Source organism: Aplidium turbinatum, chromosome 13 (assembly GCF_918807975.1).
Source record: "Aplidium turbinatum chromosome 13, kaAplTurb1.1, whole genome shotgun sequence".
NCBI classification, from domain to species: domain Eukaryota; kingdom Metazoa; phylum Chordata; class Ascidiacea; order Aplousobranchia; family Polyclinidae; genus Aplidium; species Aplidium turbinatum.
This window is the reverse complement of record NC_137484.1, coordinates 18,731,409-18,755,297: the sequence shown is the minus strand read 5'-3', so window position 1 is coordinate 18,755,297 and position 23,889 is coordinate 18,731,409. Positions and strand designations below refer to the sequence as shown.

General features: G+C 35.8%; 3 protein-coding genes and 1 pseudogene across 4 annotated transcripts; 2 read left to right on the top strand and 2 right to left on the bottom strand.

Annotated features, from left to right (window-relative positions):
• Positions 1-264: 264 nt before the first annotated feature.
• LOC145782192 (universal stress protein YxiE-like) lies at positions 265-5,016 on the bottom strand. Of its 2 annotated transcripts, XM_082593962.1 has the most exons (4): positions 4,850-5,016; positions 3,893-3,982; positions 3,173-3,282; positions 265-1,606 (listed from the first exon to the last, which is right to left on the bottom strand). In XM_082593962.1, the coding sequence occupies exons 1-4, from the start codon at positions 4,902-4,904 to the stop codon at positions 1,406-1,408; spliced, it is 456 nt and encodes a 151-aa protein (XP_082450088.1). In that variant the 5' UTR covers positions 4,905-5,016; the 3' UTR covers positions 265-1,405. The 2 variants fall into 2 exon arrangements, with proteins under 2 accessions (XP_082450088.1, XP_082450087.1); XM_082593961.1 differs by lacking the exon at positions 4,850-5,016 and having other exon boundaries at positions 3,893-4,201.
• A 4,687-nt stretch (positions 5,017-9,703) lies between these two features.
• Positions 9,704-10,493, bottom strand: LOC145782582 (protein GVQW3 pseudogene; annotated as a pseudogene).
• A 4,222-nt stretch (positions 10,494-14,715) lies between these two features.
• LOC145781597 (uncharacterized) lies at positions 14,716-17,784 on the top strand. The gene is made up of 4 exons (XM_082593267.1): positions 14,716-14,844; positions 15,353-15,509; positions 16,520-16,697; positions 17,124-17,784. The coding sequence occupies exons 1-4, from the start codon at positions 14,786-14,788 to the stop codon at positions 17,498-17,500; spliced, it is 771 nt and encodes a 256-aa protein (XP_082449393.1). The 5' UTR covers positions 14,716-14,785; the 3' UTR covers positions 17,501-17,784.
• A 2,841-nt stretch (positions 17,785-20,625) lies between these two features.
• Positions 20,626-23,603, top strand: LOC145782514 (uncharacterized). Its single transcript, XM_082594315.1, has 4 exons — positions 20,626-20,846; positions 21,718-21,894; positions 22,013-22,202; positions 23,183-23,603. Exons 1-4 carry the CDS (start codon positions 20,686-20,688, stop codon positions 23,291-23,293), a joined length of 639 nt encoding a protein of 212 aa, XP_082450441.1. The 5' UTR covers positions 20,626-20,685; the 3' UTR covers positions 23,294-23,603.
• Positions 23,604-23,889: the final 286 nt, after the last annotated feature.

Genomic DNA, 23,889 nt, shown 5'->3' with positions numbered 1-23,889 from the left:
AAAAATTTATTTCAATGAGAAAAGAACGAAAATCAGGCAGACGCATTACGTGCAAAAATTACATGACGCCACGTGCGTTTAAGCAACACTTCATATATGCAATACCGTACTGTAGTATAACAAAAAGCATTAGGTTAAAATTGCGACGCGGCAGTCTGCCTTGAAAAAGTTATTTAAAATGTACGCGATGTAGAATCTTCAAAAATACAATCTTCAGATTAACTAAACAGCTCAACACAAAGAGGCACAATGCAAAGCAGAAAATGCTCAATTCAGCATTTCTTGACATCAAAACAACTAATATATAAGCTACGCAATTTGTACTAAGAAAACATGCACAAGATTAATGTAGGCTATATGCTACTCCAGGTTCGGCAATTAACGACCAAAAGGTGAACAGCGATGTTGAAACACTGCTGTGTGTACTCGCTGCTCCATAACGAATCTCGGTTCAGCAGGCCATAGCCCTAACAGCCGTAGGCATTTCTCTTTAGAAGAGCGTACCCAACTGTTCAAAAACATGAGGGAAATCAAGGGCTATATAGGCCAAGGGACGCCATTCTGCAACGGCATGCCTTTAATTGTCTTGCTAAAAAATACAGATACATGCTCTTGAGCGGTGTCGAATCGGCACCCTTCGAACATCGAACCAAGGATCTCGCCACTCGACTATGCAGCCAGAATCTATGTAGCCTATGTTGTATACATGTACATACATGTAGGGCATGTTTGGTTAGACTTAGAAAAGCACTTTATTCGGCAAGCCTAAAAGGAACTTCTGAAATGTGGGCTGGTAAATTTTAAAAAGCCTTGCAGAAGATTAAAATCAATTTATTTATGTTGGCTTATGTGTTACTTATCAAATAATGCGGAATGGTGAGTCGTTCCTAATAGCATCAACTTAAAGCAAAAACTCTCGTTGCGAGTTGCAGTTTCAGACGAATGAAGAAAAACGATGACCAATAAATATAAAGCATAAAATCCCAATACCTCTGCTTGTAAGCATTAGGTGATAAAACTGATAAGGATTAATTTATTAGAAAAATATGAAAAAACTGTCACTTTTTGCAAATATTTGAAATATTCAATATCAACATGGGCTTCTGACATTATCAACATATTTGAAATATTCGATTAAAACAGGGCTTCTTTTCAAAATAACTTATATCTAAAAAAAAATATATAATGGAAAATGTTGTCGACCTGGTTTGTAAAACCACCCCCTGCAAAAGTTGGAACGGTAATGACGACATGCTTCCAATATTGTATCCGAAAAACACTAAATTATACTTTTACATTTCACAATCATAACATTGTCTCCGCCGACATGAGATAATGCTTTGAAGTGACCACTCAGCACCATTTTGACATGCAAAAACACTGAAGTAGCTTATTATAATTATTCTTAAGCGATCGGGCAAACCACCACTGGAATTTTAGAATGGTGAATTACATAATCGCTAACGGAACCTAAAATTGTTCGTCTGATGCCGCCCAAGCCTCTTGATCCCACCACGATGACGTCACAATGTTGATTTTCCGCTACAGCGATGATTCTTTCTCCAGGCTTTTCCTGGCCGATTTGAAAAAAGGATTTGTGTTTTGTCTGAAAGGTGAACATAGAAGTTTTAGACTAGAATAAATCATTTAAAGATATCTTGTATGAACTCCGGGGTGTTTATATCGCAACAAAATTTATTCCGAGCGCTTCAATTCCAAAGTCTGTAGGTACATGCGTTCTTGCAAAACTTTTAGTAAATAAAAACAATAACTGGCTATCTTTTAAAATTACAGTATTCATGTGGACGTGAGCATGGTATAGTAAGGTAGACTAAGTAAAAATCTGTTTAGAGAGCATACAAAAATGAAACTTATTCTTTGGTTTTGCATATAACTGTTTCGAAAAAGTGTAAAAAAAGTACAAACTCATATTCTCATGCTAACAATTTATGAAATCGAAACACTTGCTTCCTTATCTTGTTCAAAATAAAAAACTTTATACCTCACACGCACAAAACAATTAGCCTATAACCACTTGGCTTTGCTTGTTGTGATAATAATAATAATAATGTTATGGTTTTATTTATTGTCGCTCTACAACAGCTAAGGTCTTTTAGCGACAGGGCTCATTTTTAATTTGTATCAGGTTTACGATGTTATCACATTATTACCCGACTCATTCTCACTGCGCTATGCAGGATAGAACATAATCGGTACCGTTTTTAAAGTCTTCGGTTTGACCCGACCTGGAATCGATCTCAGATCTACCAGCACCAGAGCCGAAGGCGAAACCACTCGGCCACTGAGCTGGTTTGCTTGTTGTGAAAACAATTTGTTTCGCAATTCCTTTAAATCTACTAGACACTATGGTTCAAGAAAAATCCAATCTAAATGGTTTATATGCCTTTGTCGCTAGCTGCACTGTTTAAAGGTATTGCAGGCGATCAAGATGCAGAATTGTAGATTTCAACAATTGAATAAAGTGGTCTTTTTTACTTTGGCTATAATTTCTTTGATGAGTATTGTCTGCTTGTATTGGCTTTTGTAAACATAAATCAGCACGAACTACGCAGGAATTTCTATAGATGAGCACTGGCTCGCTCACAACAGCAAACAACCGTGTAGTTGTGCGATGCGGATGTAATTATTGCGTGACGCTATCGCTTCCAGAAGAAGCAATGAATTTCGAAGCATGGGCTGGCTGTATGTATTAATAGTAATGTTTAAAAAGCATGACTAAGTAATTTTTTATCTTTCAAATCGCAAACAGAGTCAGTTTATCTTTTGTTGTTGCATGACTAAAGGTAGCCTACTTTGAGTGGTTGTTAGTTAGAATTTTTTTCAAAAATGTGTAGTTCAACCAACACAGAATATTTAGCCGTACCACGTGTTGCTAGTTTGCAATATTGGAGTATAAAAAGGGGCCAATTGAAACTATTTTTGTTTCATTTTTTCAAAATTTTTATCCTACTCAACCCAAAGTCATGTACTTTCCAAAAATCTATGTTGCATATGTGCAGCATAGGGCACTACGGGGTTAAAACTCTATTCATCTAAAACGACACTCCAAGTCCAAACTAACCCCGTTAACAACAACAATGTAAACATCGAAAATACAAGTTGAGGTCGGTAAAGGAAAATAAACTTTGTGTAAGTCTATACCAGAACTTGCCTTAGTTTCCGAACATTTCATGTCATACTTGTCTTGAAGCAATTTCATCCGTTCGATGCTTTCTTCTATTATTTTTCTTATTTGATCACTTGGAAACGCTATACCTTCCACTACAAGAAATATTCAATGATGACAAGGTTGCTTTCTTTTCAGTTTTAAAAGCCTACTTCTGGGGTTTGTACATAATAGTCTGCTCAGCTCTGACAACGGAGGGAAATCGTCATCCAAGCAAAATTGTAGCTGCTGTTACTAAAGTGACTGACAAATGACAGCATCCTGACGTCAAATCAAAAGTGAAGAGTTTTTTTCACACGACTCTTGAACTGATGAGGATGTTGGCCATTTGTATGAAGATTGAAGATGGTCAAAAACTTTTTACCATTTTTTTACACAAAACTTTAGCACAAGTCTTTGACGTGTCAATGCGGAGAAGTGTCCATAACAGGAATGAGTGAGAAATAATTTTATTTACCAATGAGATTCCACAACAGTTCGCAATAAGGATACATCACAATAACATACAATTTACAAACATAGACAAACGTTTAATTACACTTAGTGAATGGACAATTCAATCTGATTAGCTAGGAGCAACGAAAGACAAGATGGTTTGAGTGGAAGATAATAGGTTGGGTCGTATCTGTGGGTTGGCTGAAAGCTATATAATGTTTTATAAAAACAAAATGACAACGTTATGATATTCAAAAATTGCTCGCCTGCCTGTAAAGTGCATGGTTGGTAGTTTAGGCTGATCGCTGGCATGGACGACCACCAGTTCATTCGAAGCCTTGTGTAAGTGATGCAAGTACCCTGAAAGCAAAATAAATCGGGCAGCTTGAAAAGTTGTATGTTTTTCACCAACGGTATGTGGTTTGTTTTTGACGGTTTTTGACCAACAGTATGTGATTGGCATTACAAATATGTTCGTTTCGCCTTTTCAAATCTTTCAAACTAGGATTTTTAGCAAAAGGATAATCAAAATTCGCAACCTTGAATAGTTCAAATCTTGAACTCTGTAAAACGTCTAAGGTTTTCTAGGCAATGCAGAAGTAGAGTATCATACTTAGCTTGCTACAAGTGGTCTGTTTATTTTCCAAAACAGTGAAGTTGTTTGAAATATTTGGTTATGTTTGCAAAGATACAGTCGTTGTTAATTAAAAAAAAAACAATCGAATTTTTTTTAAAACTTCAATCTAAAAATAATTGTCAGTAAGCTATAGAAATAGAATGGATTTGACCGAATATAGATTTAAATTCATAACAGACTTGGATAAAGAATATGGATTTAATAGATTTAGCTTTTTATATGCTGTGTGACGCTGACAAAAAGTCACGTGGAACCCAACTACTTTGAGAACTTTAAAAACAAACAGTTTCTTTTGTGAGAAAACTTCAGTCAATTGCTAACAGCTGGAAACGTGTCATTACTTCACCACAATCTATATTCGTCTTTCCTAAGATCAAAAGATGACAATTAATTGATGGGTGTGAAAGATTGCACGGTATTTAGCCTACCTTGTTCTTGTAACCGGTACGAACAGTCAAGAATACAACTTTGCTGCTGAATTTGGCTCAACATCAAATGCATTAAACACTTACAAAATTGAGAGACATCAGATGCATTATGGCTAATGAAGCCAATTTAAAGCTATGTTGAACAAAAGGTGAATCGCTTACAGTCAAATGCCTTTTCAGCGACGATGCTCCCATCCACAGCAACTAACACTTTCATCTTGATTTGGTTGACCACAAATTTGGAAATCTGCCACTTTCAGTTAACAGTATAATCAAAAGTAAACGTTTGAAACAGTGCTATTTTTCAGCGCGTGAAAGCAAATGATTGAGCTAATCGCATGTTCTGCAAGAAGATTCAATGAATGTGAAATCAGGTGAATAACCTTGTAAACGTACAGTATTTCATAACTCTTTCAATGCAGGTTGTTGATTTTCAAACGCAAGAAAAACTTGACCATAATGTCGAAAATACAGAGATCGGCTGTGAATTGATAATTTTGTGATAAACATAAAGTGATGAAGCACAGAAAAGCGAGGGATCACAGACAAAATAAAACTACACTGACGTTTATGCAACGTTAAAAAACCTTGCACAAATGTACGTTTAAAATACCTCATGAATACAAGTCTCAGCAGAAAAACAACTAAACTGGCAGCCTTTCTAAATAATAATTGAAAGCAACAACGATAGCATATTTTACACTCGAAAAAAATACTATGATTTCAACATATTCTCATCTAAAAATTTTCAAAAATGTTGTCAGTTCATTGCCCTTGTTTGCATAACAAAACTACCAAAACATAAAAGCAACAAAGCAAGAACTGTTCCTGTACTTTCTCCGCTTTTTATACGCATCAAGCTGTAGTTAAAACCGATATACAAATGGCAAAATTACTTGCAATTGCCCTTTTGAGACAAAGTATCATCAACGTTAAGAATCCTATTTGACGGCTCTTGCATGGCTATTTGCTACAACAAGTCATGGGTTGATTGCTCAGTTAGTTACGAATTTTATTGAATCGTGCTTTAATGCCACATCGACGAAGCAACTCGCCTAGGTTACTTTTGTTTGACTGTGAAGTTCATATCTAAAACTATTTATTGATTGGTTAAACGTTTTCGCCTGCTTACGTAGATTTTTGGCAATATTCAGTGGAGCATGAAAAAAAAACTTTCAAATGCACACACAACTATAATTTAAACTCACAACAACATCTGTATGCTATACATCATCTCATTGACAATTCTTTCTTTTTCTTTGACCTGCATTTAATGCTGTCCGTGGAAACCAAAGAAAAATACACTAAACGAAAAAAAAACATTTGAAGAATGCAGAACTAAAAAAAGAACTTACGAGCAGCGAGGAAATTTTCTAAATATCTTTTCAGATTTTTTTAAACTATCGTCCGTAGACTATGTAATATAATTAACGCTATAGATACTAAAGACAAACTTTCGTTTTGAAAGAGATCGTGACAATGCATGTCTTGCGCAACTTTTGTCAACACCAAAATAAACCAAGTTTGTAGAAATAATCATCACAATAAAATTAAAACTAATTTTAGTATAAATGTCTTCATGCAAGTGACGTGACTTAAAGCGTCTAAGCTAAATTATGCAATTACAACTTAACCATTTGTCCTAAACTTGATATCGGCTAATCTAAACTGCTTTTCTTTTGTGAAAAAAAAACGCGCAGCTACATTCTTGTGCTTTGACAAGCATTGCACATACTTTATTGTATCAGCACTGAATCTTTACCTAAATAGTAATTTTGCAGGTGCTTGCGAGATTACAAAATTATTTTTTCTCTATGAGCATTTAAAAGTTTTGATATATCTCAGTAGAAACACTATTACAACCAGCCCAATAAATTCTAACTTTTTATTTAAATGTTTGTCTTCAAAAGATTACCTCAAAACGGTGTAGGGTTATATCTTTTTCTCAAAAAATTTGGACGTTTATGTCATTTGGAGCAAAGTTGTTTGTTGGGTTGAAAGAATCTGGAATCAGTGCCTCGTTTATTGTAACGTAATCTATTAGTCACCCCCTTTTGTGCCTTTTTGTTTTCGAATACATTTCCGTGACAAAAGATTGGCTTTTGTAATAATGCCATCAACCACGAAGTTGCATTCTCTGACTGCATCTCAAACGCTATACCATACTCAGCAATTTTTCTGAAGAGTTGTTGCGTAAATGAAAAAATAAGGGAAATATGTTGAATTGAATTATTTATACGGAACGTTTTTGTTGTCTCATAAAATTAATTAAAAAAAAAAAAACGATTTTTAAGGTTTGGCATAAAAACCAGTATATAGAGGCTCAACTTGGCTTGCATAATTCATTCATTTATTTGATTTTTCGTCATTAACGCGTCCTGAACGAAAAAGATACTACTAACTACAGTACAATAGTCGATATAGGCAAACATAGAATTGGAGAAGTGCTTTTCACAGCTGGCTTATTTGATCCTTCGTGAAGATATCAGTTATAGTTTCTATCAGATGGAAGCTGTTCAAACTATATATAACTATGATTTATTTAAGAATATAAGATTTTGCAAGTATAACCTACTTCATTTTTGTGCTTGTACTTTGAAGTTATTTGCAACGTGAATCGATTGACCAGAGTAGCCTAAGTGAACCAGAAAGCTACGGCAAAAACTTGATTACTTTTTATCAAAATGTTTGCATATTGGGAACAGCAATCACTTTGTTTCAAATCAGCAAATCACTTTTTGTTCCTGGTTCAACGTCTGCAGACGTCTGAACTAATATACAACAAATTGGGTTTTCTGGGTTTTTGGTTCGAAAAAACATCATTATGATGTATGGTGACGTGGTCTATAGAAATCTTCTAATGCGTAAGAAATAGCTTGACGCAAAATGCACGTGCAACAAATTAGAAAAAAGTGTAGAAAAAATGTATCTTGAAAATTTAGTTGACAACATGAGAACAGCCATTTCAATCGTTTAGACACAAACAATTTTGCCAAGGAAAAAGTCAAAATTTAGTGATTTTTTTTGTAGGACAATACTGTAGCAATCAGCCTAAAAAAGATTTTTTGCAAGATTTGATATCTTGCTAAATGTATATAGTTTTTGTATCGTTATGCCACGACTTTGAGTTTGTCACACAGATCGGAGTTCCATTTGGCAATGTACAAATTACCTCTTCTATAGCCTACCAATACAATTGGACTAAACGATTATAATCACTGCACTTTATCAAAACTGGTTGCAAAATTATTTCATTCAAAGTGATCATTGTTGGTAAGTATGGAAACATATCACTTTTGTAGTGCATCGTGACATAGTTCATCAGTCAGGAGTTTCAAACGCTTTTTGTTTTTAGAGTGCATGAAGGCCTAAGTTGGAACAAGCTCCTATCGAAGCAAGTAACAACTACCTTTGGTTTTGGATAGGTTGTTGTTCAAATATCATGTCACACAATTAGGCTACCTTACTTTTCTGTATTCAACCGCTAGCCAGACAGCAAATCATACACTTTTTACGTCAATTCAACGTCTCTAGACAGTGAAACAATGTTAAAAACGAATAAATAGTTCCCTGGAATGTGCTGCAAAATTCAAAGCGTTGTTTGATCATGTATAACCAAATTAGACATTGTGAATGTGAAAAGAAAACTGAACTAAACACAATTGACACAATAAAATGTTTACAAAAGCTCATTGCTTGATTTAATTCTAATATCAAGTGATGACAGTACGTTTGAAAAAGTGTAGACCATAACATGTAGTTCGGAAATAACTTGAAACATTTTTTTTGCGGTGATTTTGTCTCGTTTTCTGGAAATATTCAGACAAAGCAAAAGATTTTTACAATTCCTCGGGCAAAACAACAAGCAAACGCAAGTCGGACGCTAATTACAATTACCGGAAAATGCTAACTTCTTATATTTTACATCAAGCCTTCGTACGAATGCCCAAGCGTCCATAGAGGGACGTACCATTTTCTGCATTCCTGGTACAGATATCAGAAAATTTTCTTTTGAATATTCATATTCAACCCATAAGGACCTTTCATGAAACTTTTTGTAAAAATATTCCGACTAGAACGATGACTGGGCACTAATGGGTTAAGGCGTGGACAACGTCCATGCGTAAAAGATTAAAATCGAACACAAAAAAATTGGCCTGTCACACTCAATTATAAGGTAATTAGCAAGCGATTTCTAAAGTCAAATAAAAAAAATGTGACCAACCATCAAATTGTTTGATTTTTCAAGTTGTGCTGTTGAACAAATTGCAAAAGACTTTCGATGCTGTGTTGTCAGATAAATTATCTGCATCATGTGAAATTTTGATCAATCTATCTTACGTAGTTTTTGAGTTACACGAGCTCAAAGTGCTAGTGTCGAACCGACCCAAGGTCCGCAGGTCAACTGGCCAAAAAACGTCACAGGGAATAGTGTTAAATGAATTTTAAACTGTTCTGTCTAGTATTTTGTCTTGACTCATAATAGCCTACCTAATTGCTTTACCCCTGCAATTATGCTGTAGTTCTTAACATAATTATGCTGACAACATGTATACAAAGTGGCAACGTACGAAGCAGTTAACAACAAAATACCCAAAAAAACATCTGTGCCGGGTTGTATGGAATAGCATTTTTGGATCAAAATATAGATTAAAACGTTGTGCAAATATTTGATATTTGAGCTAACCTTAAACCGTTGCGAAAATCTGATTTAGCAGAGATCTCAAGCACATTAGCTTGTTTGTGTCAACCTTCACCCACGCACAAAATCTATTGTAACTAAATTTAACTGCTTCATGTTTGTTTGCACGTAAAATCTTGTTCTTTAATCGAAATCTACAGACGAAAAAAGGCCTAATTTACGACCACTCTAGAGTATTTTTTCTTACAAAACAAGATGGTTCCATAGTATATCCAATTCTCCTACCTACTGCATAACACTCACTGCAGTTTGAACAATATACGAGGTCCGGCTAAAAAGAAACGAAACTGGTGAATTTTAAAGTTTATTAAAACCCATAGCAAGTGAAGTTCACTTTGAATACGAAGTACAACTATAATGTGACCTCTAACGGTCACCTTCAAAATATTCGCCATTGGCTTCCATGCACTTTGTCATTCTTCTTGACCATGTCCTGAAGCATTCTTCAAATTCCCTTTTTTCTATTGATTTGATGTGTGCTGATTGGTGAATTCACAGTTTTCCATTGCCGGCTCTGTCTTTTTGTCTCAGGATCGTATTGAAAAATCCACGATTCGTCTCCTGTGATGACCCTTTCTAATATTGTTTCATCTGCATCAATTTGTTCAAGAATGTCTTGACACACGTTCAGACGACGAGCTTTCTACTCTTGTGTCAAGAGCCGTGGAACCATTTTGGCACACACTTTTCGCATGCCCAACTTTTCTACCAAAATGCTTCGGACTGTTTCTTTGTCAAGACCAAGTTCGCCAGCCATAATTCGAATAGTGAGCCGGGGGTCACTGCGAACCAACTGACGAACCTTTTCGATGTTTGCATCTGTCTTAGAAGTGGAAGGTTTTCCTGATTTGAGATCATCATCCACATCCTCCCTTCCCTCCACAAATCGCTTGTGCCATTCAAACACTCTTGCTCTCGACATGCAAGAATCACCATAAGCCTCACGCAGCATCTTCAAAGTCTCTGTTGCTGTTTTTCCAAATTTAACACAAAATTTGATGTTGATTCTTTGTTCAGTTGTCATTTTGCAAAATTGAAAACAAAATCACTTTATTCAATAAAAAAGTGTAATGGAAATTGTTAACAGATACTTTACCACCTTCACTTCACTCTCCCTAAAAACAAACGCAACAATGTCATTGTGACAACACATCTGTTGAACACTCAACAGATGTTATGAAACTCTGTGAAAGCATTGATTCGAGTAAGACTTTTGTATTACGCAGTCTGTGGTGTCAGTCTCGTTTCTTTTTAGCCGGACCTCGTACACAAAAATATTCTCCAACAATCTTCTCATTGTCTAAGCCTGTGATACTTTCAGCATACACAATCATGTTGTTATAATCTACTTTTTAAAAAACAACCAGAGCAATCCTTAGAGTCTATGATCTGACCTAATGACCAGGCACAGATCCACAATCCCAACCAGTTCTCTCTTACCAATGGCACTGAGTTAATTGCAGATGAGTTTATACGTCTTACTTTGAGCACTGATGTGGAAAAGCGTTTTATAAAGATTTCAATTCCTTGGGCTGGATTTCAAAACCAATCAAACAAAAATTGCTTTGAGATGGTTACGCACTACAAAGTCTTCAAACTGCATGTGGCCAACAGACCACAGAGTAGGCAAAGGTGCTTGAGTCATGAAGTGTTCTTTACCTATTGTTTCTGCTAAAAAGAATATTCTCCAACAATCTTCTCAATGTCTAAGCCTGTGATACTTTCAGTCTGTCTATTTCTGCTGCAGATAATTCCGTTGTTTTCTGTCAAGTACACGCAAGGTAAGAGTTTATTTTTAAACCTAAAACAAGCACGACCGTGAGAATGTCAGTGACTGATACAAACAAGAATTGCGCACTGTACTGTACAAGAAAACGTTTTGTCAATGCTGTCCAAAGTTGGAATGCAAAAACATACAACAGTTAACACCAACAGCAAAGCAGACTTGCTGGGGATATTAACACAACGCTTTAATCTCACGATTTAGAACGTATCCATTGTTAATGGTTGCGTTCGGTTATTCAACCCGACGTTAATCAAAACAATACTAATCAAGTGACATTAATTCCTGCTTATCTGCTAACTACTGTAATAATACGTTGTTTAAAGGTAAACGTCTTGAACTGGCTTGACAGAGGAAACTACGCTATTTGACTGCAGTTTGAGGGTAGAATGCACGATACGCTCGTCAGGCAGGCAGGCTTGTCTTTTGAACGCTTTGTCAAATCAGGTCACACGGATATTGGTTTCCTACAGACAATTTATAAATAACGTCATTGCCACGCGTACGCATTTGAAATTTTACCGATTTTATTGTGAAAAAAATGATTGAATTACAATACTCGCAAGTCTATGCGAAATTTTTGCTTAATCTGCATCCACGCAAAAGCTAAAAGCGCTGTAGGATGCACACAAACCTATTTTTGTAACTTTGACGTCAAAGATAAGTCATGCATGCTCTGTAAAGAGAAGCTTTTAGTTAAATGTTTCAAGGAACGCAGGATCAGCTGTAGGTTAAGCACTTGAGCAGTGAGCTCACTATCGACAGTTTGTTTACGAGAAGTGCGTCAGCAAAAGGTTGCGGTTTTAACGTATCGACACTGCGAAGCTTTTTGCTGGCACGATATTCCCAACTGTAATCATCCATGTATCTTGCATATAAATCTTTTCTACCAAGCATGAGCCTCTGAGCCTGGTTAAAAAAAAAGATCTTGCAGTATGCTCAAAAGCACAATTTGTGAAAAGGTTTCTGTGTGTAGGAACTTGCTTGATACGCTTTTGAACCACATCGCAAAAATCATAGCTCCCTGTTTTTCTATAAAGTTAATTTTTACTTGTTTAGTTTTCGACCTAATAGCAAAACTTTCCACAAAATGTCGTTCAATATTTAAGTCTAGACAACGTTCGTTATTCAACCAAATAGTAGCAATCACACAAATCAACTTTTTCCTTGATTCAACTTGAGGTATTTGTCGTAAGCCTGTGGCAAGGGCGAACTTGTTTTAGCTGCTTGCTTTGCTTGTGCTTAACATCAACGTCTATTGCAACTCTAATATCATCAGGCATTTTGCTTGAGGAAATTATCTGCCAATTAGTTTGAATTGCGTGTTACCATTTCATCAAACAGACCAACTATTTTGTAATTTATAAATTTTCTACTGTTTTTTTTTTTTTATTTGTAGACGTCAAAGTGTATTCCGTGGGGACATGTGACCATAACCCATGCTTGAACAATTGCACATGCGTGAATGTTGGAAATGTGGATTACTACTGCAACAACTCCATAAGTGGATTTTTGGGAAAAAATTGCTCGAAATGTATTATGAAATATTAGTACTTTTTTTTAACTCTTTTTTTATCATTAACAGACATTTTCAACTCAGACAGTTTTGATAATGTTTTAAAAACGTTTTCTGCATTTTAAAATGAGATAGGCTACTTCTTCATTAGCTTACGATAGTTCAAAGTCCAGCCTAGACGATAAGACGGGCCTTACATCTTGGGCTAGTAAGTTTTAATTACTTCTACCGCTTTTACTTTTGGCAAAGTATTGTCAAATATGAAAAACTTGTTTTGCGCCAACTCAGGTTGATTTTTAATTTCACTTTTCTTTTCTTTTTAAACTGGAATCTTCAGCCCCACCTCGAGTGCTTTGCGAAGACGATCTGATCAAAATCCATGTCCCGAAGTGGTTTGTCTCCGACATGACGTCACATCACAGACGAAATGACGAAGCACTGCATGACGCCATGGTTTATATCTCACGCTTTGATGTCGCTCCGTCAAGTCAGGACGAATGCATCGCGGAAGAGCACGTTCTCCCCAACGGAGAAACAATTTACAAGTAACATTGTATAAGATTCCTTGAGTTATATTTGTAATATTGTTTGCAATGGGCCTGTCACTTCACAGATTCAGAATAAGCAGTGTGAAAAATACTCTTATAGCAATTCAAGGGTACGCAATTGCCAATTTTTATCTGAAAGCGCACCAAAGCTCACTTTTTACTGTGATACTTAATGACAAATAATGTCAGGTAGAACTTTGAAGGCATTTTTCCTCAAACTGACTTTTGTGACTTGAGCTCTTTAAAATCATATTTATTGAAACACCGACTATCAAAATTACAAACAGATCTTCATATTTAAGTCCAGTGATTTCAAGTTAGTTAAATGGTTTGTTTGCAGTAGCCAACTTTAACCAACTACATTTACAGCGTAGTTACACTTAACTTTTTCATTTATAATTTCTCTCAGATTGGCCATCAAATCCCCTTTTCACGCCTGTAGCACAAAATCAAGGATATACATTGGAGAGGACAATATTGAAAACATTGCGTTTGAGAATTCTGTTTGGTGGAAGAAATCTTTTGGATCAAAAGACTTTCTGCCTTTTCATTTGTACAGCTTTGAATGCAACTACAAAGAAAAGGGTTTAATCAGCTCTTCAGTTAACCCGAAGTAAGTTTTACAACCTAAAAACTGAAAAAGTCTTTTCATAAACTAAAAACAAAAGATAAAAATGAAAAAACAGTGATAGAAACCAAATGTTTTCCACAAAATTCTTATTTCGAAATAACGTTTTCGTTTGGTTGTTTTCTATTTAACTATTTTGTTACAAACGCATTGTTTGTCTGATGGTTCATTTCAATACGTCATCAAACGTCTATTTCAGGTGCTGTGACGCTGTGTCTACCAAGTTCTCGATTGGCAACATTCACTTGAACATAAACTTTTGGGTATCTTTGCCAAATGACGATATAAGAGTTCGACCTCTTGTGCCGCCGTTTGCATATCTTGTAAATCAGGTGAAAATGTGACCAAGAAGAATAGTTTTGCTGAGACCGTAGGCTATTTTGATTGTTAACCAATGTGGTGGCATGACAATGGTGATAACATGATCACTTTAAACATTTACGAATTACAGTAGGGTATATACCATATGATCATATTTACGATCAACGGCATCACATGATTCAACGATATATGCATGCTTACGACTGGCAACACCGTGTCATCAGACAGGAAGGAAGTATCAGCTTTCAGACGAAAATGGAAGCTCCATCGAGGACTTTTGGATTAGAACTTCAAATCTTTGTGTTACTTGACTGTCACGCAGGAAGTTTAGGCCTATCGTTTGGAAGCTAAGTATCTTGAAGCATCTATTCGAGGGATAGACTCAGTGCTAGCAACTAACATTATTCCAAATGTTAGAATCAAAGATCCCATACAATATCACATAACTGCATCTTCAAAGTACTCCTAGCAAAGTCAAACTTTATAATATTTAGGTCACGACTAAATCAAAGTTTGTTTTCACAGACCATGTTTGTGACAGTTACAGCAATTGAAGAAACTGGAAAATCAAACTTCAAATTGCTTCTCCTTGACTGTTATATGTCTGCTCGCTTCAAACGTGGAAGTTCTTCCGATGTAATTTCTTTGATAGAAGAAGGGTGAGTGGGTGTCTGTGTGGTTGCAGTAGTTTCTGTATTTCAATCATACTTTATTTTTACGTTTAGTTTTGCAGCTTTCATTCAAACCGAATTCAAATTAGGAAGTTATCGTGAAGGTACTTTATTTCTAGTTGTTAGTCATCATTGCCTCCAAGCTATCTGTTAATCCGATCTGTTTAGTTTCATCCCTAATAAGGGAGCGGGATAGAGAAATTGAGGTGAACAAAAAATGATCTGAAGGTAGTAAAAATGTGCTCAGAGGCCAAAGAAGTACTAAAAACAAATACTTGTCATATTGAAAGTTACTTATTGAAGAAAAACGGTCACGTTTCTAAATATGGCAGATTATTTTACAGTACACCGTTTAGCAAAGAATTACTTTTTGTCTGGCAAACCTGAATTGTTTGTCATTCACTGCGTATCCCATAGCCTACTTGCTGTGCTCAAGCTACCACCCCAAACACACAGATAAGGAGGTTTACCTTGCATAAAAAAAACTATTTTGCAGATGCCCTGCGAAAAACAACTTGGCTCACGTGAAATTGATCAAAAATGGAATTGGGCTAAAATCTATCTTTTCTTACCATGTTATTCCAATGGAAAATGGAACACATTTCTATTTACATTGTCATGCAACAATTTGCGAAAAAAATTGCGCAACAACGGTAAGCCTTTGCTACAAGTACGGTACTTGTGAAGCCACATTGCACAATGCACATTGCACACTCTTTAAGTTAGAGATGGGGTTCTTAACCTTTTTCCCGTTAAGTACATCTGAGTGGTGACATAATCAACACGAACCCTCAATAAGCTGACACCAAATCAGTGATCCTTTATTTGAATTAAGATTTCATTATTAAGTGGTAAGAATATTGACTAACAGTTAGTAACTAAGAAATTTCAATGGCACTGCAAAGGATTTTAATAGAAATATTTGCTTCAGCACTTTATCCTGAACTTTAGTGCGAAGGTTGTTTCATTTGTTGCAAATAAGTTTCTCAATTCTAGGAGTGGTATTAGAGAGACACAAGCGTAAGTCATGCTCCACATTAAGCCGTGATGGAAGTTTTCTTTTTATGTTTAACAGCGTTGAAAATCATTTTCAATCAGCAAACATTTTTCTCTATTATAGGATGATAAACAACAGCAACACATGAAAACTTAACTGCCACCCAAGTGCCCTTAGAAATTTTTTTGTGAACCCCTGGGGTTAGCGAACCCAAGGATAAGAACCCTTGGGTTAAGGCTTTTGGTAGTTAGTGCATCATAATGCTTGACCAGAGGTTGACATTAAATTTGCTCTGTTTTTGTTTTACGTTTGATGTAATAATGCTATGCTAGATTTGAAGAGTAAAAATAAACCAGCATAAAAACCTGACAATAAGATGCTGTGGGGGGATATAAGTTGGAAAATGTACGATGGAAAATATAAAAACGCTAAAGAAAATCGTATGATTTTTTAATTACCAACACCACGTATGAGACATCTTTGAAAGACCATCAAACTCAGCAAAGCTATCTACAGTGGAATGATGTTATCTTGCCATTCTTTTCACGATTTGACAGCAGCAATCATTTTCACATTCAACATTGGAAAATAAAATACCAAGTTTGTACAATAGCTAATCCAGTGCAGTTAGAAAAAGTGAATTTTAATCTATTCTTTAATTTGCAGTGCAAAAGTGGGTCTACGGATACGCTTCTAAATAAAACTGCAACAAATCATACAACATTAGCAAAAAGCTTTCATCAATCCACTTTACAAAGAACATTTGGCCCTGTTGAAATTCACGAAGAACAAATAAACAAGAACTTGGATTCTAAAGAAAATGTTCCCCCTCAACCTATTGAAGGTTTGTATAGACGGTGTGGCTGGCCGCTTTAGGTCACTTTGTTTAAACTAAATCAAATACAGCATAACCAAAAGTACCAACAAAGCGGTAATTGTTTGCTGGTCCGCTGTACACAGGCTATACGTGTTATCTTTCATGCAGAGCTTAAAACCGAGATCTTTCGAAGATGTCCAAAACCACTTTGGAAACAAGGTTTTAGAAATACATAGATAAATTTGAAAAATATTTATCACTTTTAATTTAAGGCGTTAATCTCTGTAGCTCTCAGCCCTAGAACAGTGTCAGTTTACTTAAAAAAACCTTTCTGATAAAGTGTTGCGATTGTACCAATTTACTTTTAACTTAATTACTTATTTTGGCCTCAAGCGCGCTTTGTCACTAAAATTTAGTGGAGCTGTTTTTTGATTTATTTATTTCAATGTTTAGATACTCATTCCACAGTCTGGAAATGGGCTTTTCCGCTTGTGCTGGTCTTCAGCAATTTCACTTGCGTTGCTTTACTCGGCGTACTCTGCTACACCATCGCGCGGTCGGTTGAAGCACGACGTCGCACTCGCTTTCGGCGCCTGAACGCAGAGAGCCTATTTATCTCGACAGATTTTTCTGCAATAGACGACAGCATTGCTATATGCCAGGTGGAAAATTGTTCCTTGAAATCAAAAAAGAAACCCAAACAAAAGAAAATGTGTAAAATTATAGCATCTGCTAATGTTACCCCGTTGAATAGTCCGCAGTTCAGTCGGTTTGAGCATTCTAATGTTGGTGAGACATCTTATGTTAAATGTCAAGACGAAACCGTTTAAGTTTTCCTTACATTACAGATACAATTAAAATTATGACTGCGAGGTACACATACTGTAAGTGTGTATTTTTTTTATTTAAAATGCTTGTACTTTGTATACCGTCCGTACCACCAGTGGCGGATCCAAGAGAGGTGATTAGGTTGATTTCCCCCTCTAAACCACAAAAAAGTAACTTTATTTACTTAATAGAGATGTACGCATCATTGTATTGTTGACATTGCCTCCCCCCTTCCACCCACCTTAAGACTACTTGCTCGATCCGCCTCTGCGTACCGGTACTACTATTCCGCTTCAACTTGTAACGATTATCGATTCCCTGACAGCAAAATTCGTCATTTTTGCATTGATTCAAAATCTGCAGACGTTGAATCAATGTAGAAATGACGGATTTTTCTGTCTGGAATTGTGCTTGCAAGGGTTTTTTCTTACTGTGAAAAAAACAGTAATATTTTGCCTATGGTGTTGAAAAAAGTTGTTAACTTAGGGTATAGCCTAGTTAATTTATAGTATTCAAAGATATGAATTTGACTGCGGTTGAAAGCCTACAATGTAGATTCTTGAAATGCATTGAATCAGTTTTAACTCCAACGGGTTTATCTGGAAATCACTGAAAGCTTGGTGTAAAGTTAAATACATTTCGCAGATAAAAGTGCCATGGCGGTGTTCTCTTTGCTCTTGTCTGATGTACAAGTTAAGAAAAAATGGTTGCTAAAGCTTAATAATGGTAATTGCTCGTTCGCACTGTTGCTGAAATGTTGAGCCCAGTCAGCATGACTTCATTTCAACTCTTGTTGTATCTTGCAATAAATAATCTTGCTTCAACCTCTCATTGTTATGGTTTGTTGAAACCGTCCACACATTCTTTTGTTTCGTACAAGGTCGCTTGAATAAAAGCGACTGCCCTCTGTGTGTTCGCTCTCAAACAATGGGGCAATCATGTCCTGTAACCAAGATACTAATTATAAAAAAAAATCTCCAATACTCTGTGTCGCTGAGTGTCTAAGCCCCAGAAACGCTCCAATGATTTAAAAATTTAGTCTCGATTGATTGAAAGAAGCTATTTTGGAGAGAGTGATAAGATAATTTTAAAAATTTCGTTCATCTGAGGTTCAAGATTATCGTTTGCAACAGCGCAAGGCGAAAGGTCAAAATTTGTAGTAAGTCAGAAAAACTACTAACGTGTTTAAATTGAGCTGCTAATTGCTGTGAAGCTTTTTTTTCAATTTTAAAATGGCCAACTTCAGGTTATTGCTTAAAATTACAAAAAAACTCATTCCGTTTGTTGAAACAATAAACTTTTTAGAATAAAAAAAAATGTATGATTTCTTAACGACAGATTTTCAATAATTTTTTTGAGTTGTAAGTATGAGCACAAGCACAGTTAGCCTTGAGTCACGACTTCAAATGAATGAGAAAAAGAAACTGTAGATTAATTCTATGCTGTTCAGCGGATTACAAAAAAATATCTTATTTTTCTTAAAATTCTGCAAGATAAAGACAATTTGGTTTGGATAGGCCTAATCCTCTATAATCTATATGCCAACGAAGTATATCATTATTTTTAATGAGTGTTTGTTAGTATTTTCTTTGATGTGGAATAGGATTGTTCAGATTTCGCGACATATGCAGGGGATAGGATTGAAAAATCATACTTTGGGTCGGTAAAACAAAAAAAAGTTAGAAAACATTGAATTCCTGTAATTAAAATGCTTGAACTTCGTTGAATTTGTACTTTATTATTGCAGTTGGAGAAAAAGAAAAAATACAACTTTTTGTCGTAAAAGATAGACTGAAGTAAAAGAATAACCCACTTAAAAACACTTAACAAGATAAATGCTTCTAAAGTAGGGAAGTATAATAGATCTGAATTTATGTGAAGTGGACACATAAAGTAAAAAGTTACTTTCCAATTTCAAACAATGAGATGAAATATAACCCTTAATGGAGTCAAAGAAAAATTAACAAGATATTTTTAGAGAATGGTATTTCTCAACAGTTTAGAGTCCAGGTCATCTGTCAAGTAGGCTACATCTTGTGCTGTTCATCCACGATCGCTGCTTGCTTTAAAGCGTTAAATTTAAGCAGATTGAGTTACCCGTTTAGTGGATGATAGCAGAAACTTCTAAATAAAACCAAAAGTGTAAGTTACGACCTCGAGTTGTAACAGTTTTCAAGAAATATTTCAGTAGGCTACGCCGTAAGCAAATGACTGTATGCCCGTATCTGATTCAGACTTTGAGAATGTTTTCTTCTGGCCAAGATTATCTGCATCAGAATCATAGTGTTCAGGTTGCCAGTTTGCTTTCATGTTACATTTATTTTTGCTAGAAAACGGCTATCCACTCAATTACTTGATGGTGGTCGAGTAGGGCCCGACCAATGTAAAATCGGACCCAAGTTGTTCAACTGCAGCCCACTTTAATTCACAAGAGAGCTAGCACTAACTCAAAATTTATGAAAGGAAATAATGGTTACTGAATTAATATACTGAAAAGTAGGCGTGCCTTTTCCCGAGAACATTAACCCTTTTGGGCGTTTAGAAAACATGTAGAGTCTGAACATGCGCAAACTTAAACAAAGTTTACAGTACAGGACTACAAAACAGATACAACAATATAGCAGTACTTTAAATCAGATTTAACAAAAGAAGAAACAGTTGATATCAATCTCTGTGTTATTGTTTTATTGTTGCTTATCTTGTGTTTTAAATTGATCTATTGTTTTTATGTAGAGATCATATTTCTTGCACAATACTATAAAGCAATATCTTTTTGGCTACTCTAGATATTGTGTTAACACCAAATCTTGTTCTGAATCATAAGGTTTGCGTAATACTGTAAATTAACACGTTTCCACGTCTTTGTCGAAGCAATAGTCTTATTAATTAGAAAATGAAAATTAATAAACTAAATTTCAACTTTGTTGTATTTTTCTGGATCGGTGACATTTAAAACTCTTGTTATAAAATTTTTGTCTTTTTTCCTCGTTATTTAATTTTTTTCTTATAAACGACTTGGAGCTAGTAAAGTTACAAAATAACCAGGACAGAGAAGGCTGTTCAAAAAGAAATGAGAATACTGGCAAGCGCAAGTTGAATTCTTTTACAATGTATTGATTCCAGAATTACATAGACCAGATGCGACTTTTTAGTAAATGCTTTTGTGTAACGTAGTGTGCTGGTCATTATGACGTTAGCAGCAACGGTTACCATGGCACCAAGGGCCAGTTCTACTGAGAAACGTCCACGTCACAGGAGAAGCGCCACTCTACCAACACGACTCCCTGACATTGGTACAAAGTCCACTCTCAGCACGCCAATTATATCAAATTTAAATCCTATTAAAAGGTAAGAATATTATTGCGGTGCACGGTCGTTTGGTCGACAGACATTTGGTCGACAGGACGTTTGGTCGACAGGACGTTTGGTCGACAGGACGTTAAGTCGACAGAACGATTTATTTTAGGGTTAGGGTTAGGGTTAGAGTCAGGGTTAGATTAGGGTTATGGTTAGTTAACTAACCCTAACCCTAAAATAAATCGTTCTGTCGACCTAACGTCCTGTCGACCAAACGTCCTGTCGACCAAATGTCTGTCGACCAAACGTCCTGTCGACCAAATGACCGGGTACCGGTATTGCAACAGGCTTATTGCAGGTTCATGCATGCAATCTTTCATTTATCCATATAAAAATAATTTGTAAAAAAATTTTGCAAAAAAATGGGGTTAATATTCAATAGACGAGATGACGAAGCAGGATCATTTCACTGTAGTCATCCAACATCCTTTTTATCGTATCAGGCTTACATCCTGTGTTTGAAGGTTTAGATCAAATGAACAGAAAAACAAGGAAGTTAACTTTTGTGTTCACCTTCAGGTACGCTCATCAGTGTTTTGCCAAAGACACAACCACATGCTCTTGAGCGGTGTCAAATCAACGCCCTATCAACACGTTTCTCACCACCTGGCTATGCAACCAGTATACTTGAATCTTTAGGACAAGAGATAAAATGACAAAGCTACAAAAACGTCGCAACATCACTTAATTTGCTGAACAATAAATTTAAACCTTCTCAGTGATACTGAAATATTTCAATATAATTCACGGCAATAACAAGCCTCACTATCCTGAATCAAGCTATAGTAGTAGGCTACGTACTACAGTACAGGTTTAATATTGTAACGAAACATAAACTCGCAGCGTCATCTTACTTTAACAGAATTAACATCCTCCATCCACCAACGATATCACGCCGTACTGTCTTCCTGGAAACAAGGGAAGCACAATATCACATGCAGAGAAGATGTGCACTGATGCAGCAGCAACAATGGATGAGAGAACATGGTGAATGGCAAAAACCCATCTATGGTACAGCTGCCGTGAAGGAAGATTACAAGTCAGTTAGTCATGTTTCGACGGCAAACACATTCTTAAAGAGTAAAAGGGTACCAAAGATGCAATAGCCTACGCCTGAATTATGTAGCATACCTCACCACCTAAGCTATTTTTAACAGGTCTCGTCTGAGATCAACGTTGAAATCACAAATGGAAGATCGGCAGAAAATAAAACAAAAACAGTGGGGACAAGCAGTAAATGATGCTATGATGATGTCCGAGAAAGATCATCGGGACTGCATGGCTGATGCCGACAAGAGGAGGAAGAGACACGACTTTTTAACTGCTTTTACAAAAGCCAACAAAGAGGTGAGTCCTTTTAGAATTTATTTTCTTTGACAAATGCTCATCTACTTTGGCTACGATATATCCATGATCTATGGCAGGGGTTACCAACCTTTTGTACACCGTGGCCTCTTTTGAAAAAGCAATAACCCCCCTATTTTTTCAACTTTTTGAAAAAATTAAGAAACGTCATTTTAATTTAAAAAACTTGTTTATACAGTAACCGATAAAGACCATTTCATGAAGATTTGGGCAAAATGTAGGCCTATATACTAATATTTTATTAAATTTTAATTTATTTCTTTAAGGCTTATGGCCCACTAGGGGGCCATAGCCCCCATGTTGAGAACCCCTGATCTATGGATTAGTTTAATGAATTTTACCTTGTGTCTGTCGCTGGTTGCCTACTTTGTGGCCCAACAATGATTCTTTGTTTTAAATTCCGCTTCGTAAGTTAGTTGACCGTATTCGTCAAGTTAAACTAGATTTCTACAAAAATTGAAATTTAATTTCAAACGATTTTGATGATCACAGAAAAATGTCTATAATTATTCTTTGGACCACAGTACAATTGATTTCAAAGAACTTTTGAAAAATTGTCGGAGGTGTCTCCATCTTGTCATAGACAAAGTTTATTTAGTTACTAACTAAAGTTAAATGAGCAATGTTTTTTGTATGATAAATTGTTTTAATTTTGAGGAGCACATAATCTAAGTTTTATCCATAAATCAGTTACCGAAAACACGCACGCCCTACATTGCCAGATAGGTGAAGAAAATGTGAATGAGAGAACGAAAACATTTTGCAAAAAAAACAACATAAAACTTATAGGCCACGTGTTGTTTTTTAATTTTAGGAGGCAAGTGACCAATTGCCTTCTGATCCGCTACTGCTTCATAGGTTATAGATATTTTGTATCAAAAAGTGATTCCATAAGTTTCTAATAGTTTAGGAGACATGAAAATAATATAAAGTTAAAAAATTATTCTTTTTTATACTTTCAGATGATGGAGTCAAAGTGGCAGCAACAGCGTCAGCAAAAAATTATGGAAAATAAAAGAGATTCCGAACAATTAAGATATAATCCAATTAACTGGAGTCACACGATGAAATAACAGCCAGAAGATGCCTTATTGCTACTGTGGGAATCATCGTTGTTTCATGAAGATGTATATTTACAGACGCGTCCTACAAATGAATGAGAAGGAATTAGAAAAGTATTTTCAAACTGAAAAGACGTTGTTCTTTCGTTTACGAAGTTTCCAAATTTTCCTTATGTCTTGTTATTGTTCCGAACAAGACCACTTATTGTTATTCCAAGGGCTGTTGTGATTTTTGTATCCAATGTAGATTTGAATCAATTTGTTTTTGTGCATCTTTTCTTGAAACAACACTGTGATAAATGGCAATAAATTTTTTTTTTTTTGTGAAGTCTGAACTTGTAGGATCATTTAAATGGAAGCAGTTGTTTTCCTCATAACATGCAAACCTAAATATCATAAAAAAAATTACCAAACCAGCAACACTGAAAATAATCTTCTTATGCCCATTCAGACGGAAGCCACTTTAACATGAAGAAACTCTGCCAGACCCCAATGACACCGCCAACCAACCAGAACATGTTATAAGAGGCTACCGTCCAATTGTGACCCTTCTAGGACTCAGCCAGGGCGTTAATCCTTGTTTTGAGCTTTATTTGGTAGTTACAGGA